This window comes from Haliotis rubra, unplaced genomic scaffold (assembly GCF_003918875.1).
Source record: "Haliotis rubra isolate DU_JTF1 unplaced genomic scaffold, ASM391887v1 Scf569, whole genome shotgun sequence".
In the NCBI taxonomy this organism is placed as follows: domain Eukaryota; kingdom Metazoa; phylum Mollusca; class Gastropoda; order Lepetellida; family Haliotidae; genus Haliotis; species Haliotis rubra.
The window spans coordinates 450580-469349 of NW_025767267.1; the positions used below are offsets into that span (position 1 = coordinate 450580).

General features: G+C 37.8%; 2 protein-coding genes across 2 annotated transcripts in view; one reads left to right on the forward strand and one right to left on the reverse strand.

The window, feature by feature from the left end:
* Positions 1–8777, reverse strand: part of LOC124254218 — an 88614-nt gene extending 79837 nt beyond the window's left edge. Inside the window, 1 exon segment of the mRNA XM_046688106.1 lies at positions 8601–8777. Within this exon segment, the coding sequence (XP_046544062.1) occupies positions 8601–8654 (54 nt within the window). The 5' untranslated portion in view covers positions 8655–8777.
* Positions 8778–8909: 132 nt separating this feature from the next.
* The window catches only part of LOC124254219 (EF-hand calcium-binding domain-containing protein 5-like), a 38350-nt gene continuing 28489 nt past the window's right edge, over positions 8910–18770 (forward strand). Inside the window, 10 exon segments of the mRNA XM_046688107.1 lie at positions 8910–8942; positions 10588–10881; positions 10883–11253; positions 12739–12895; positions 14074–14211; positions 14580–14735; positions 15814–15913; positions 16762–16929; positions 18151–18509; positions 18550–18610. Coding sequence (XP_046544063.1) covers positions 8910–8942; positions 10588–10881; positions 10883–11253; positions 12739–12895; positions 14074–14211; positions 14580–14735; positions 15814–15913; positions 16762–16929; positions 18151–18509; positions 18550–18610 — 1837 coding nt within the window.

Sequence of the window (18770 nt, forward strand, 5' to 3'; positions counted from 1 at the left end):
TGCCAACTGAACATTTAAATCTCAGAATTTTAATCAACCTAGGATAAAAATTGGTTAACAAACGATCATAGTTTCAAATCGCTATTATTGGTTTGTATTACAAAGGGGTATGCACATTAAATGAAACACCGAGAACAAGTAGGGTTGGTCTATGTTAACACGCAACACGTACCGCACGTGCATTTGTTTCACTGTTCCAACTACTGCACTTACCCCCCTGTAATACAAACCAATAATAGTGATTCGAATCTATGATCGTTCGTTAAACAACTTATAACATAAGTTGAATAGAATTCTGAAATTTAAATGTTCAATCAGCAAGGTCAAATTATGAGGATTTGCAATCTCCATTTCACTTTATTTTATTTACTTTTTTGTTTAAAGTGAAATTCATCAGTACGTTTTCACTGCAAACAGACTATAGGTTCATTGCTTTCTCCAGCATGTACAGGAAACAATGTTTCACCCAGGGACACTATAAATCTGAGGCACTACTTAAAAAGTTTCTATTACTGTCCGTTCCTGATGTGTCCTGTGCATTAACACACATGACATACAAAACCAACACGTTTTACTGATTGACAATGCAAATCCTATTATTTGCTCATTAACATTATCATGTGATGGTCTTACAGAGGTTGTATTACCATACGGACACAATACCCCTTACTAGAAACTGATACTAAACACACGCAATGTACTGCAGTCCAGAGATTTCTGATTCACAGAGACTAGGACACATTTCACCATGCTTAGCATCTCGTAGGTCTTGTCAAAGGAGTGAGATTAGTGTAGTGGTGTTAAGTTATTACACGCAAGAAAATGAGAAGAATGCGACCTTTGCTATTGCCTATTACTCGTGAATTAAGGGGACGTTTTAAGTTACTGAGACAGTAGAATATACCATGACAACAGTATGTGAGTGAGTTAGTGTTGGGAATTGGTTGACATCTCACAATTGATGATTGCTTCATTACCAACGAACAATCATCGGAAAAAATTGGTTGGCATCATTTTTCAGATTTTCCTATCCAGGTTGTTATTCAAGATACGTATAACATGATGCAACTTACTACTTTAAAGTGATGACTAATATATCATGAACATAAACTTCCTTGAGTCTTAGAGAAACATTCAGTCACGGCATTTCAGTTAGTGAAGTGAGTTTTCTAAGAATTAAACACGTTTTCAGGCCCTGACAACTTCTAAGATATGTTCCATTGTCAAGTTTTTCAAAGACTAAAACAGTAGTTCCAAAATCGTTTATGTTTGAGTATGAGAAAATGTGATCGATTGCTTGGTCGTTTGGTCACTGCGACCAATCTTCGATTATTTCAATTAATCGGAACACCACTAGAGAGAGTAGGATCTTAGGCCGCTCTTACCAATATTTCTGCTATGTCATGGCAGGGGACATCAGAAATGGGCTTCACACATTGTACCCGTGCAGGGAATTGAACCCAGATCTTCAGCGTGACAGGCGGATGCTTTAACCATTAGGCTACCCCACCATGACAACAACCTAAAATCTTTCATCACACATCTTCAAATCAGCTAACATATAGTCCCAGAAATAAATGGACCTAAATGGATTAAAAATTCCAACCAAGCCCAAACAATTCCAGTTACCTATGGACAATCCAGACTTTCCAAATCATTCTCGAGTAAAGTCGCATTCCTTTCAGAATTCATTCCTTAGGATCTGGAGACAGATTAATCTCCACTCTGTTTGTCAGTGACTTCAGCCACTAGACCACAGTCTAGTAAATTTCAATTCGGTCAACATAAAATCCTGTGAAGGAAAACCAAGTGATGACATGCCTGACAACGCTGTTGGTACCTACACCAAAACGTCGCATTCATTGCAATAAAGAAGTTGACTGTCCATAGAACTTGGTTTTCCTTCATCTTCAAACTTTTTTAAAATGCTCTCAAAGGAATAGTGAGTGAGTGAGTGTGTTTAGTTTTACGCCGCACTCAGCAATATTCCAGCTATATGGCGGTGGTCTGTAAATAATCGAGTCCGGACCAGACAATCCAGTGATCATTGATAGGGCTGTAACGAATACACTTTGTTGCGAATATGATACGTATCACAAATATTAGGTAACGAATACGAATAATTATTCACGAATACAATATTGGAGTTAAGTGATTGATGTACAATATTGAATGCCCATGTTGACAGTGTTAATTTGTCACAGCAATAACCAGTCATCTCATGACACTAAAATTTGGTATGTAATAGTTATAGTTGACAGTACCATGTGCTGCCTTGGCAAACTAACATGACTTGTGCTACTACAAGGCTAGTACATATTGCATTCTTGCATATTTCGTTTGAAAAAGGACATAAGGGTTCAAGTAAAACACACTCCGTTAAAAAAATTGTAAATATTCATGAATATTCGGTTCTGGTGACCACGAATAACGAATTGAATTCATGAAGGGCTACGGTTCGATTCACCAAATGTGCGAGTGAATCGTTATAGCCTTAGTGATCAACATCATGAGGGGGCGGTGGGGTAGCCTAATGGTTAAAGCGTTGGTTTGTCACGCCGAAGACCCGGGTTCGAATCCCCACATGGGTACAATGTGTGAAGCCCATTTCTGGTGTCCCCCGCCGTGATGTTGCTGGAATATTGCTACAAGCGGCGTAAAACCAAACTCAGTCAGTCAGTCAGTCAACATCATGAGCATCGATCTGCGCAATTGGGAACCGATGACACGTGTCAACCAAGCCAGCGAGCCTGACCACCGATCCGATTAGTCGCCTCTTACGACAAGCATGGGTTACTGAAGGTTCATTCTAACCCGGACCTTCAAGGGTGTCAAAGGAATAAAATCCTGCACTGAAATAATTCATACCTTCAGAAGGCCATATCTATTTTTGGGTCCAAAATATGCACATGGGATCATGTGGCAGATTTCATTCCATTTCCAAGATAATTCGATATATTTGCATATGTTGCGTCACTACCAATGCCAAGAAGCCTAGCTCAGATTTCATTTCCAAGGTTTCAAAACTACACTAAATCAATAACTGAATTTGTGATAGAGCTTACAGACTCATCATTCATTTAAAAGTGTGCGAACGTGCACAAATATTAACAAAAATGTCATGAAAAACGGACTTGGACTCAAGGAGGGCCATCCAAAAACATAAATAAGCATTAGAGGAGGGACATTATTTTCAGCAGATGCAGGGGTGGAAATAACTTGAAAATTGCTAGTGTACTCCGGTACAGTGGCGCATGTAAAATCATGCCCTGATAATTTTCCACTATACCAGCCGTTTTGATTGATGTTTTTTAAACAACATAATTATATCAGCTGTTTTCTGATGTTGATTTTTTTACAGTAAAGAACATAATTATGGGTTATCTCCACCCTGCAAGAGTGTCATGACAAATGAACTTGCCCGACAGAAAAACACTGGACTAAATAAGCATCGGGCAATGGGTTATTTTCAGCAGATGGTGCATCACATTCCTCTAACCCACCCACTCTGTAATAAATTACCTTCCTTACCAGATGTAACATGCTATCTACAATTTTGAAAGATTTAGGTTAGATAGAGAGTGACAAGATAATACTCCTGCTAATGTCAAAAGAGAGAAATAGTCTCTAAATGATGGCAGGAGCATACAGAGGAAAAGACATGAGTTTTTCCAGCTACACCCATGAGGGCATTGACTCTGATTATTTAAAAAAACATGTCGTAACTGTTTTCAAATTTAGCAATAACAGGGTGAATATATGGATATAAACTTCTTTGTCATAAGGAATCCATTTCAGAATATATATGAACTAGTTCATAAGAAAAATGTCCTGTCAAAGCATTAAAACCTCATAATGGTCATGATGCCATTGTCCGAAGAGTACTGACTACTGCATACCATCAAGATATTTAAGCAAACCACCACGGTACAACCAGAAAGTGGAATACCACATAATTCCACAGGAATACCTCACTCTGTATCCAATTATGTACAATAACAATGCAAACCATAGAAATCATGTGTACATGTCAACTGGATAATGCTGCACAACAGACCCTCATAACTGAGGGTTCACACCTACATCAAAACTATATCCAAGAAAAAAATTCTTCTAAGATGATACCTGTTGATATCATTGAGAGCAAGGAAATACAAGACAATAGCACAGGAATACCTCACTCTGTATCCAATTATGTACAATAACAATGCCAACCAAAGAAATCATGTGTACATGTCAATTGGATAATGCTGCACAACAGACCCTCGTAACTGAGGGTTCACACCTACACCAAAAACTAAACATAACAGAAATGATACCTCTTGATATAATTTTGCGTAAGTGTGAAATACCACACAATAGCACAGGAATACCTCAGTCTGTAAATACCAACAACAATAGCACATGCTGGAATACCTCAAAACTAAACTGTATCCAATTATGAAAATACCACACTAACAAGAATACCTCACACTGTATCCAATTATGTACACTAACAAGCCCCTCTCCTTATTGCACATGGCATGCAATATACTGTTATATACACATGCCAATATACAACAGCTTATGCAATGTAAGTGTGTGGGTGTAATGGGCTAATTGCCTCCATTGCCAATCAGCAACCTACACGAACAACAACACTGACCATTCCTCTTGCCCTGTGATTTGATTGGAATCTCTACATAGCAGCCAATAGACTAACATCTTGGAATCTCTACATAGCAGCCAATAGACTAACATCTTGGAATCTCTACATAGCAGCCAATAGACTAACATCTTGGAATCTCTATATAGCAGCCAATAGACTAACATCTTGGAATCTCTATATAGCAGCCAATAGACTAACATCTTGGAATCTCTACATAGCAGCCAATAGACTAACATCTTGGAATCTCTACATAGCAGCCAATAGACTAACATCTTGGAATCTCTACATAGCAGCCAATAGACTAACATCTTGGAATCTCTACAGCAGCAGCAGCCAATAGACTAACATCTTGGAATCTCTACATAGCAGCCAATAGACTAACATCTTGGAATCTCTACATAGCAGCCAATAGACTAACATCTTGGAATCTCTACATAGCAGCCATTAGACTAACATCTTGGAATCTCTACATAGCAGCCAATAGACTAACATCTTGGAATCTCTACATAGCAGCCAATAGACTAACATCTTGGAATCTCTACATAGCAGCCAATAGACTAACATCTTGGAATCTCTACATCTAGTCAAGTTGTTTGAGTGGCATTTAGAAGTTGGTGTGATGAATACCGAGGAGAGTTCTATGGATATATGGGCGGTGGGGTAGCCTTATGGTTAAAGCGTCGGCTCGTCGCGCTGGCGACCCGGGTTCGAATCCCCACATGGGCACAATGTGTGAAGCCCATTTATGGTGCCCCCCGCAGTGATATTGCTGGAAAATTGCTAAAAGCAGCGTAAAACCCAACCCAACTTACTCTATGGATATACAACTTCTTTAATATAATATGGGTGACGTTTTGGTGTAGTTAGTAACACCGTTATCAAGCAAATGATGTTGATAACGGGTGTTAGTAGCTACACCGAAACGTCTATATCCATAGAACTCTCGGCGTTGTTTAACATATAATCTCTGAAATTAACATATATTACAGTGTAACAGTTCTTAAATTATTTTACATATGACAAAAAGGTGCCCAGAGACGTTTTCAGAAAAATAAAACTGTGGTAATCTAGACTTGAAAATTCAGAAAAACCTACCCTGCACAATCACAACTGAGGGTTCACATCAACACCGAAACCTGCACAACAGACCCTCATAACTGAGGGTTCACATCAACACCGAAACCTGCACAACAGACCATCATAACTGAGGGTTCACATCAACACCGAAACTTTAGCCTAGAAAAACATTCTTCAGAGATGCTCCCTGTTGATATCATTGAGAGTAAGTGTGAAGACCATAATTATACTCTCATTATTGATTAAGATACTCCCTAAATAATTAACTTGAGTAATTTACAACAATGAGAAAGTGCTTGCCTAATGACTAACTACTACACCCATTAGGTCAAGTCCCACACAGTAATGTGCGACTTGATGAGGATGGGATTGGTCCGTTGAGATCAGTAGGTGGCCGCCTTGTATCACATATACATCTCTTATACATAAATAACGACAATCGAGGAGTAGGGTGTCCAAAGTCTCATCATACCTCTATAAAACCTGATGTCAAACAGCGTAAGCAATTAAACACACAAACTTTGTTACACATTTTAAGGAAACATTATTGGCCTGAATGAAAATTTACACACATTTTCTTTTTTGTGTGTATTTGCATGGCTCACTCTTAGTTTCTGAAAATATGTACTTTTGATAGAAACAAACAATTCCATTTAAATAAGAAAAGAGACAGTGAGGTGACATATTGTGGAAAACCTAAACTTGCTTCATTTTGAGCTTTAACAGTAAAGGACAGGATGATAGGGAAAATAATAGGGTTCAGAAACTGTGACACAGTCCTCCAGTTGATGTTATTTCTTTTATTTAGCTCTTTGTGGGTTTTCTCAAGGATTTGGCCTAACAATACTTAGGGTATTTTTTATAGTTTCCAAATCAAGTCAAACCAGTGTTATAAGTAATGGGGGTCCTTGAAGTTTAATACATTAGAATTTGAATCCAAAGACCCTAAAGAGTACATGTTAATATTTAAATTAACTTTCAAATTTCAAACACTGCAGGCCATTTAATACAAAGGCATATAATTTCCATTATTAATTACAAACCCCGGGAAACTTGATCATATTTAACATATGCATTTCCTCTTATAGCAATGAGCCAGTTGTTTAGGCTTGAACTTGTATGAGTCATGAGCTGTTATGTTATGCTTGAATAGTCAATTGGCATTCAATCCCTTACATTAGATTAATGGCAACTTGTGATATTCATGACAGATTTATTACATGTACATCACTAGTGTAATTTAGTCGACTGGTCACTATGGTTTTTGTGCCGTCTTAAGTAAATCGAATCTCATCCCTTCATGAATTCAATTCGGTATTCGTGATCACCAGAGTCAAATATTCATTAATTGTTTAAAAAGAAGTGGGGCGGTGGGGTAGCCTAGTGGTTAAAGCGTTGGCTCGTCACGCCGAAGACCCGGGTTCGAATCCCTACATGGATACATTGTGTGAAGCCCATTTCTGGTGTCCCCTGCCGTGATGTAGCTGGAATATTGCTAAAAGCGGCTGAAAACAGCAACTCAGTCAGTCAGTCAGTTTAAAAGAAGTGTTTTTACTGTAATTTGGGTGTTTCTTATCAAAACGAAACAAGAAAAAAAACTAACCAGGATAATAGTTCACACTCATATATATGTTATTTGACAACAATGTGGTTACTGACCATTGTCATAAGAAATTAACAGTCACTCTGGTCGAGGAAGAAGAGTTTTTTCAAGTCCATATTTATAACAAAGAATGTTAAAAAGTACTTGTATTCCTGAAACTACCAAGAGTTACCATCCACGTGATGCCATGGTGGATAGTTGACCTACAGTTAGTTGGTGACTGCTTGGTTTAGGAAGCTCTTTTGCTTGAGATAGAAAGATTTTAAGCATAACATAACCCATTTTGGTATCAATATTTTGAATTTGATGTATCATGACATATATTGTTAGCTGGAGATTTTGGAAAGTTTTAGTCAGGCTCTAAATGTTTAAAATGAAAAGTCTGCTTTCTCAATGTTTATGTTAACCATAGTAATCTTTATACATATAACCATTTCTTAGGCAGTGAATTATTCATTTGCTATTCGTATTTATCAATTTGTATCATACAGCTTTCCACTTATGAACATTATTGATATACTTCTTACCGTGAAATCTGACGATGACATCACTATATCCCTGACTAAAGGACAAAAAGGAATAACAGGATGCCATACATGTTATATACATATTTGAAGCCTTAGTGGCTGAGTTAAATTGCTGACTTTGTATGCTGAGTTCTAATCCTGGATAGGACTTTAAAAAGTTGTGAACCACTCTGAACACTTCAACACATTTTTTAGGGAAGACTGGTAAATATAGCCTCTCAAGCTACATTCCCTTTGGTTAAACTTTTAATTTTCTGACATGCAACTTGTACAATATTTAAGGATCAATGTTATTTCATGAGTTTTTTTTATTCTTTTTTCTTAAACATCACCAAGTTAGAGACTATAAACTGCCCATGTACATATAAACCCATTGTTTAGAGACACAGTTTTCACAGTGGACCGACAGTTCTAACAATAAACAGAGGTATTGATATCCATAGTGTTGAATTTGGTATCAATAATGATTAGGTCCTATTCAATACCTGAATTCGATGTGTTCTGATCAGAATGAAGTCGATCTATTTTGATAACCCGCCCTTTGTTTACAAACACTTCAGCTTTGCTTAATGAAACAATGTGATAGATTAAAGTAAGGAAACATGGATGTAATGATTTCCCACGTGTTTACTGCCAAACAAACGAAAACAATCCAGCCTCAGGGAAGGTGTGAAGTTTTGACAATGCACTTAGTGAATCGGGTTGACAGTTCGCTCACATTAACTGACTCGCAAATGAAACTTACCGAATCTGGATCGGTGCTAGGGCTCGGAGATCGTTGGACTGTCACCAAAGCCATTGCTGGCTTAATTCAATTAGAAACGACAGTTCAAAAGTATTTTTGTCTTCCGCATTTGATTACGAAATGTGACACAACAGCACTCGTACTCATTCACACTCGTTCCGAGTAAGGAAGTAAATCCGCGCAGACTCTGACCCAACTTCCGCAGGTGCTTTCCGGTTCCAGTTATGCACATGCGTAGAAGACCACTTCCTCTTAGCAACGTGTTGACAACAAACATGGCGGTCGGTGCTCTGTGTTACTGCTTCACAAATGGATAGCGGACGAAATGCTTACATGATACTTGTGAGTATGTGCCCTGATTCTGCAATGAAGGGGATATTATATGTTATTTTAGCTTTTAATTTGTTGCTTGTTATATTGCTGTTTAGTAAGAAATACAAACTTAATTGCACATCGTTTGAGGGTTGTCAATGTCAACAGAATTAGAAGAATTCCAAATTTCTACAGAAATTTAAGCCTGAGATAAATCTTTTTAGGGTGGGAAGCGAAACGCACATAATGATATTGGAAGACAGTAGGCCTGAGCTGATTTGATTTTTTACTGGAATCTGCTGTTCTTCTGCAAGACTTTTATCTTTTCTCATATAATGCATGTTTTCAATTATCATGTGGTCCATCTCAACTTTAAATACTTTATATGTATAAGTGGTTGTGTTCTCCTTCTCTGACTGCAGAAATTGATATTCCATCAGTCACAATGTTGTATGTGAATGTAATATTTGTAACTTTTAGGTTGTGATGTTTGTACATTTTCAAAAACATTGATGTAAATCATGTTATGAGTTTATGAACACTAAAGAACATCCGTTGTTTGTCTGTTATTACATATACAGTTGTAAAATATCTCACTGACTTGTTAAAGACAACTCTGTCTTAAACATAAGCCATCATCTGAGTGTTTGTACTGTCTACATGATGCAACTTGCCTTGTTATGGTGTGTGTAAACACGACCATCCGAAAACGGGTGAAAACCTGACAATACATAAAGATAGGTGTTGGCAAAATGTGTTCCTGTCATTTATATCAATCAATCCTTTTGAACATGGCAAATGATGTATCAAACAAATAAATAACAAATTAGTGATACAGGTGGCGGACATCGGCAATAGTTCCAACATCGACAGTAATTCAGACATTTCGTGACGAGAACATCTCATATTTTGGATTATATTAACATTTTGTAAAAAATGTACAGTCAAATGATAAGTATCATGTTGCCGATATTTATTTAAAATTAGTGGATAACAACACTTAAAAGTTTTTACTGAAAACATCACAAAGTTTAGCAAAATAGTTAAGCCACCTCACTGAGAGCCACAAGGACATTTTTCAATCTGCTACCTGTACCATATAAATACATGCAGGATTTACTCCATGTCATTGTCTCTGGCTGTAGTTAGTATTACCTATTGATTAATGATAATCTTAAACAGGGTGTTCGTTTAGATGACCCGACTTGCCTTGCTTGTAAAAGTAAAGTGTCTGACAAGTGAGAAAATATAATTTGTTGCCCTTGGGCAAGTACAAATCTCACTGATGTAACTTTGAACCTTAGAAAATATATTGTGGACTTCCAAAATAAGTTGTGTTTAATTGAAATGTCTGGACCATAACAACTAAAACATAAAGAGGATTACACTTTCTCAGTAAAGTACAGATTCTAGTATGTTTGTTTGGTTGATTTCCATCTGGGACTAAAACCCTCACTTTCAGAGTCAGGCACCTAATCGCAAGCAGACAAAGTCAGTGATCTAACCCACCCAGCCACCACAGCTTTAACAATAACTAGTCCTGTAAGGGATCCCTGTTTTTATGAGGGTAATATTTTTGGAGTGGGCTTACTCATCTTGATTGTGATATATGTTTCTTTTTATTCACAGGTTTAACACAACATAAGAGTTTGCCTCTGCAAGATGGCTGAAGTAGCGTGTAGTCCCACCCCCGGCAGGGAGTGTTGGGAGTGCAGGAAGTGCAAGAAGAGTTACCCTGTCTGAGCCAAGGACACCCTCATCAGGGTCAAGGGCAGAGGTGAGGGTATCATCAGGTCAGTTATCCAAGAAAAGTTCTGCAGGATCAGTCAGAGTTATAAGTGCCAGCAGTGCAAGGAAATCACCATCAACTCCAGATTATATGAAACCAATTGTCCGCAGTGCTGTGAGAAGATGGAAGCGACTGCACGAACAAAGTATGATGAAACGTTTAGTTGGGATGAGAAATGAGAAAAAAAGAACATTTACAAGCAGCCAAGGAAGATGCCCGAAAATTAGCAAGGAAAATTCCAACAGAGCTTTTGGCCAAAGAATGGCTCCAGGACAATCAGGCCACTGTGGAAGTGAGAGCATATTTGGTTGATAAGGTTTTTCCCACTTTGATTCTGGGAGTAGAGAAGTTACTGTGTGAAGCAGATAAACGAGGGCTGTCGGAGGTGGCAATAATGGATCCTAATTTCAACCCTCTGAACTTCCTGGCTCAGTATCTGTTGAGGAATAATCCAAAGTACAGCAACTTTTCTGAGGCCTCGCCGTACGTTCGTGGTTTGCGTGAAGTAGCAGAGGAATTACGTAAACAGCTCTTCCTCTTGGAAGATAACAGGTACAGTGCACTACAGGAGTAGATAACATAAAAAATCAAATATTTGTTAAAATTACATGATATTTAGATTGATTTTTTTCCCAACACATTGTTGATGGTTATTAAAGTTCTAATGGGGTCAGGTATCCCTTCAATGTGTTGGTCACAAGAAAAGTAGAAATATTTAAATTGGAAGAAATGTTTTTTAAATGTCATGTTAATGGCTCTTGCCCTTGACATTATTGTTCTCCTTTTTAGTACCAAAATCACAGTTTTTCGTTCATTTGTTCGTTTCAGGTTCATATGTTAATGTCTGTCTATGAATATTGTCAGATCGAAGTTTTGGATGGAATGTATTGATTTATGTCCGATGGAATTGAGCCAGATATTAATGTCAAAATGTTACACAATTTCTCCCATCTCATGAGTAATAATAATAATGGATATTTATCAATAGCACATAAAGTCCATCAGTTTGGTGTTCAGTGGCACTGTACAAAGTTAAAACATGTTGTAAAGACAGAAATTCAAGAAGACAGTCAGTTTAGGTATGCTTGAAGAGAGATATATGTCAGTACAGCTTATTTGAAGTTTGTTGTTGCCATTGGTGATCTGAGAGATAGGGGAAGACTGTTCCAGACGTGGGTAGCTGCGGAAGAGAAATCCTGTGCTAAGTTAGTGATAAGAGAGATCAAGATGTTGACAATTAAGATGGAGATGGAGAAAGGGTATCATAACCAAACGAGATATGTTTTGTGGAAAATAGATGATAGGAACCACACTGTAATTACTTAATAAAGACACCTACGAAAAATGTTTTCAGATTCCAAGATGAGAGCTTGAAATAAATATTAATGTATCTTTTTGTTGAATATGGACTACATAACTTTGTTATTTCCCTTAGACAATATATTTTCACCTGATCAGCTATTGATAGTCAGTGAATAGATGGAATAGTTTGGGGTGAGCTTCAGCAAATGTTTGAAAGCAAATAAGATCTCTTTAACCACTTATAGCTTTCTATATTTGTTAACTGATTATTTCAAAAGTTGTTTTGTATTAATTTACCTCAAAACAATTGTGTCAACAGCTTTTATGGTTTTGGTTTTTAAGGCCAGACCAGTGTTATTTCTTGTTTTATGGATCCGCCAGTCATATTTTTTCAAGAATAAGAAAAAAATAAAAGTTAATTTTCCCCACTCAAAAAGTAAACTCCTAATGCTTTATTGGTCAAAAATGTAAATTTACAAGAAAAGTTTTTTTAGATTGTGTTTTGCCCCATATACACTTCATTAATTTCCCAAAGTAAAATACTTTTAGTATTTATTTATTTTTATTTTTTATTTTTGTTCCCTCCTTCCTTTAGGTTTTCTGAGGACAAAATCCATAAAACAAGAAATAAAATTGGTCTGGCCTAATATACATTCTTCCTGCTTCTATTCATTAAACAAGAAACAGAATTGATTTGGTTTGATATTATATTAGCGTTTGTGTCATTGTTTACAGATTGGCTCGTATCAAGGCTGAAGCGAGGCTGAAACGAGAAGAAAGAGAACGTAAAGAGATGCTACGAGTTCAGGAGAAACAGAGGAGAGAAGACTGTCTCTTTAAGCAGTTCAATGAATGGATGCTCACGTCTGATGGCAAAGTAGAGCTTGCATTGGTAGGTGACAGTCAGACATTGTGTAACAAAGCCTCAGTGAAACCCTTTCCTTTGTCTCTTATGACCAGATCCTAAATTTCCCCTGACCATGATATTTTCTTCAATTTTAGCACTGTTAAGGCACAACTTTTTAAACACAATTTTAGTTTTTGTACAAATTTCCTCATTTTTACCATTCCTAATTTTGTAAGATCAGCAGGGAAACCTATCCTTGGTAAAATCTGTCTTTTCATACTTCAAGAAATGGGACATGGTTAAAAGTGATTTCATGGTGTCTTAGAATATAGCATTCTTTTACATAAAAAGAAATAGAATGATCAAACAAAATCCTCTCTCCTTACAGTTTTAAAAACTGTCATGAGAAAGGAGGATATTTTCATATCTTACCTGATAAGCCGCCTTGTTGGAATGTAATGGGTGCCATTGTACAAAACAATCTTAGCGCTAAGACTGTCGTAAGTCAGTGTTAAAGTATGGGAGTTAGGGCGGTATAACCAGGTTAGCACTTAGGTCTCTTTGTACAAGGGTGGTGGGGTAGTCTAGTGGTTAAAGCGTACAGGGATAAACATCTATTTCTTGCTTCTGTTTGGGTTACAATGATGTGAAATTTGTCATCAGAAATACTTTTCTAAGGGAATTGAAAGCCTATGCACTCACTAGATTTAGTGGTTAGCCAAGTGGTTTAAGCGTTGGCTCATCACGCCGAAGACCCGGGTTCGATTCCCCACATGGGTACAATATTTGAAGCCCATTTCTGATGTCCCCTGCCGTGATATTGCTGGAATATTGCTAAAAGCGGCATAAAACTCAACTCACTCACTCACTCTCTGTACAACTACACCTTGGTTATATTTGTTTAAGTAAGGGTGTGTAAGTTAATGTTTTTTAAGGGTGATAAATTATAGGGTTTTTTAGGATTCTAAATTATAGCAGAATTATTAATCATGTGGAAGAATAGAAGTGGGATGAAAAGATTTAAAAGACAAATAGTACGGCTACCTTTTGTGCCCTAAACAGATATATCAGTTGTAAGAAATAAAGTTCTCAGATGCGACCCCAAATTGTCCCCAAGTTTGTGAATATCATGAATATCTTAGCCATGAAAACTGTTGTTCATTATTTTCACTCAGGCATCTCTTATTTTCACTTGAATTTATGGACTATGTTATGTTTTTCAGGTTCAAAACACTCTTAGGTCATTTGCTGAAATGGTTGAACTTTTCCCTGAGGATCTGAAAGAGGCCGCGAGGTTTGGAGCAGCCATTGAACCAACAGATGAAAGTGGGCGAATGCTCACAGTGAAGGAATTTCATCAGGTTGAAATAATATTTTTTATGAATAATTTCTAAGGAACTGAAATGAATTCTGTAACAATTACTCTCGGATAAGTTAGATATATTTATGGTTGACTTTTGCCTATCAGTTACATCACCTTAATATAAAATAGCTATTCCGGTGAGATTGTAGACAAAGGGAGACAATTTATGGGGTTTTATGCATTTACCTCCCTTAGATCATGCATTGCCATTTCATGTTTGATTGTAATTTGCTAAATTGTTTGTTTCTTGACATCATGTTTGTAAATCTTGATTCTATTCACCCTAAAACTAATTTGTAGTTTCTATATTTAGTTCATTATAATAATCAGGTGCATGAATTCATTGTTTCTTTAATTTTGTTGCAGTATTTATCGACATATATCGACTCCTTGCCAACGGAAATATTTGACCAGTTCATGATCCACATGTCCAAATGTGCACGGGCACATCGCCTAGCAACGGAGAGAGAAGCTCGGCGGATTATTCTCACAAATCTCTTCCTGGCTTGTGATCGTAGTGGGGTAAGTATTGGGATTTGGAATTCATGTCTTCGTGTGCATTAGTGTTTTCATGATAGGTGGTGTAGTGGATAGAGCTTCTGTTTGGACAGTGAAGGCTGATGGTTTGATCCCAGCCTTCTACCAAAAGATGTTAAAAGATGGTACTTGTTGTCACCCTGCCTTGCACTCAACATGAGATTGTAAAGTGATTGTAACCTTCTAGCCACTGACAGACTGCTCAGATTGTATACTCCCCATGAAGCTGAGAATGGATATCAAGTACACACTGATCCATTGACTTGGGTAGAATTGTAGGTCTGTCATAATCTAAGTCCGCTTTTGCAGTTATTCATTGGAAAGTGGTGTCTAGATTTTAATGTAGGGCCCTCTCAATGTCTCAAGCCATGAATAGTTATAATATTAACAATGCAGCGTAAAGCAGCATTAACTCACTCACTCACTCACTTTTCACTCCTCAATTCTGCTATATGAAATTAAGTTTATGACAAAAGTGTAAGCAATCCGAGGAGTTTGGTCCTTCGTCCGCCAAGAAGTTGAAGAAAGATCGTCCCGTTAAGATTGCTCATCGCTCAAATGGTCATGCCCATTTCTGAGCAGGAGTTTTTAAAAGTCTCATAAGATTCTTACCTCCCGGAGCACCTTCGTCGTGTGTTTTGCCCATTGGAACCATGTTCACCTCGTCAGACCACCCCTTCACGGGTCATCGTCATTGAAAATTCAGCGAATCCTAAGGAATCTTCTATGTCGCAAGATTTTCTAGCCACTTTGACCATGTCTCGTTCACCTTTCTTACCGTCCAGTTTGCTGAATCTACCCTCAGAGAGTGCCCCTTCATCAGCCTTGGCAGTACAATCGGTGGATCTCTCCACTCCGTACCATTCGTCGAATCAACCTGGGCACCCTTTGAACTTGCCTCCCACTCCTCAATTCTGCTATATGAGATTAAGTTTATGACAAAAGACCCCCAGATGTTAATGCTTCATTTCATCCAGTTAGGATCGCTCTTCTTACTGTCATCAACACATCATGTATTTATGTTTTTTAGACATAAAGAAATGTTTAATCATTTTCTCATTAGATTGCCATCCTTGATCGGCACCGCGTCCTCGATCTGTTTGAAAGTTTTTGGGATGCAGCCAATGACGAAGTCAGACGCAGCCTCCGCAACCCAAGGAGATGTAAGTGTGTGTGTGTGTCCTATATGTTTAAATGTGGATCAAAGTTTGCTGAATTGAGGAGCAAAATGTGCAAAGAATGTCTGTATCAATGAAGAATCATTGCATTGTGTATGTATGGGACAGTTGAATGGAGGAAGGGAAAAACATCTTTAAACTGTTTAAAATTTTCTGACTTTTGCTAACTACTCTGAAACACAGTTCTGCAACACCAAGAAACGGAACCCAGGGCTCGTTGCTTTGACATTCATTAGCTGATCACTACCTGACTTGTTTCATTTGAACAATTTTAGAAATCTGAATTAGAAATCTGTTCTTCAAAGTGACTGTTGGGCTAAAGCACATATACAACATTATGCACAACCTTAAGCACCAGTAGTAATAATAGGAGTCTTATTATAACTCACCCGTTGAAGATATCATTGTTTAATAATTTTCAAATGTTATTACACATTGTGTAATAACATTGCGTGATGCCGTACGTATGACGTCAAAGTGGTTTACAGTTATGACGTCACAGTGCTAATACCTCCCTCACAATGGTATTAGACCTTGCTTGAGGCGCGCGGAAAGCTGAGAGTCATCATGCTCGTTGAATTCTTAGGAAAGCAGTACTTTACTCTATATTGTTTTGCTAATGTTGGGTGAATAATGAATAAAATACTAAACCATATCCTGTGTAACTGTAATACCATCTTAACTCGGTGTCACAGTACAAGAAATGGTCTGTTTTTATCAGAGAATAAATGTAATTCCACTGAAAATATGGAATCAGTACATTGTCAGATGTAAATTAACTATCAAAATCCACCACCTCTGTCACATGTAACGTTGTTGCTGTTGCGTGGCAGGGCCGGTGGTGGAGGTTGAGGAGACTGAGGACTCCCTGAGTGATGACGAGGACCTTGGTATGCTGGATGATGTGCAGGAGAAAGACGAAGAAAAGGAGGATGGAGCCCAGTCTGCAGCAGATGGAGGGAAGGTGGAAGAAGCTCAGCTGGAAGAACAGAAAGACAGTGGTGAGAGTTGTAAAATAGGCTGACATCTTACACAGCACCCTTTCTCAACTGTCCTGATGCGTGAAGATCTAGGTTAGAGTTGATCTTCAGTAACCCATGCTTGCCCTAAGAGGCGACTAACAGGATCGGTGAGTCAGGCTCGCTGACTTGGTTAACACAAGTCATCGTATCCCAATTGTGTAGATCAATAATCATGATGTTGATCACTGGATTGTCTGGTCCAGATTCGATTATTTACAGAGCGCCGCCATATAGCTGGAATATTGCTGAGTGTGGCTTTAAACAACAATCAATAGCTCAGCAGTATTGAAGCAATCTTTTCAGCTCTCTTATGCCAGTCTAAAAGCTGTCGAAAATCAGTTTAGCACCAACATTGATACTAGGGCACATGCAGTTATACAGCACCTGTTAATCTGTCTTAAATATCTAATGTTGTCATCATGTTCCGTATCCAAGTATGGACCAACAATTATACTCAAGATCACATTTCTGTCTAATAAACGTGTGTTTTGATATTCATCTTGACTTCAACTGCATTATAACTTTACTTAGGTTCAGGAAGATCAGGAAAAGTATACTGGCTAGCGAACAGTTATCGCCATATTTTAGTGGTATTTACAAATTACTCCGCCATTCGTTAAATTAATGAAACAGAATGAATTATGATACTTAATTAGCTATTCGCCAATGTGTCCAGCCTGTTCACTATGGCTGATAGTGTTTTTATGTAACATGGCGGAAGGGAATCATGGCAGTATAAATAGATGTTTTCTCACAACTAACTGTAACAGTTATCGCCATTTCAGAATTCTCATGCCATTCGTAAAATAATATATATTTATATCATACAGTAACCTCGAATAATTGATTGTGTGACTATTTGAGTGTTTCTTTCACAGTAGATTGATAGGGAATGAAACAATTAATGACTTGTGAACTTGAACTTGTTACTATATAGATCGTAACACCCACACACACCACCACCCCACCCCCACCCCCACTGACTAAGTTAAAGATCTTTTTTCTTTTTTTTGCTGTCCTTTATTATTATTATACTGTGGGACAAAAATAGTGGAATTGTAATTGACCGGAACTGTGCACGTGTGATACTGATGTATTGGCAATAACTGTTACGTGGTGATAACTGTTCGCTTGCCAGTATATGTTAAACATGTGACGACCTGCAAAACCTTTAGGAATATAGTTATTTGAATGTTATAGTTTCAAATTTTGCAGAAGATAGCCAGAAACCTGAATCAGCTGAGAAAGGAGATGACAACCAAGTAACAGAGGGTGAGCCAAGTAAGGATGAGACTCAGGAAGAACAGCAGGAGAAGAAGGAAGAACAGCAGGAGAAGAAGGAAGAAGGAACAGAAGAAACGAAAGAGGTTGAAGAAACAAAACCTGCTGAAGATGGACAGGTGGCAGAAAGTGATGAACAAAAAGATGAGGGGAAGGAGAAGTCTGATGAAGAAAAGAAAGATGAACAAGGAGAAGAAAAGAAGGAGGAAGTAAAAGTGGAGGAGCAAAATCAGTCAACTGAGGAGCAGAAGACAGATCCCGAGAAGCCAGCTGATGTCTGAGACAGCAGGCCAGACCCAGACCGAGGCTGAGACACAGGAAGTGTCTGAAAAAGAGCAGACAACTCAGGGTCTGCCGGAGAAGGAACAGGATGAAGCTGGTAAGTGTTTCTTATATATGATAATTTTAAAATGTATGTGAAAATTATTAAAACTGGAACAGGATGGTTAGGTGACAAATTTATATTCATCTCAGGGCAAGGCTTGAAAACCAGGAACATCAGTTTAGCTGAGCCATATCGGCAATCATCTTATTGAATT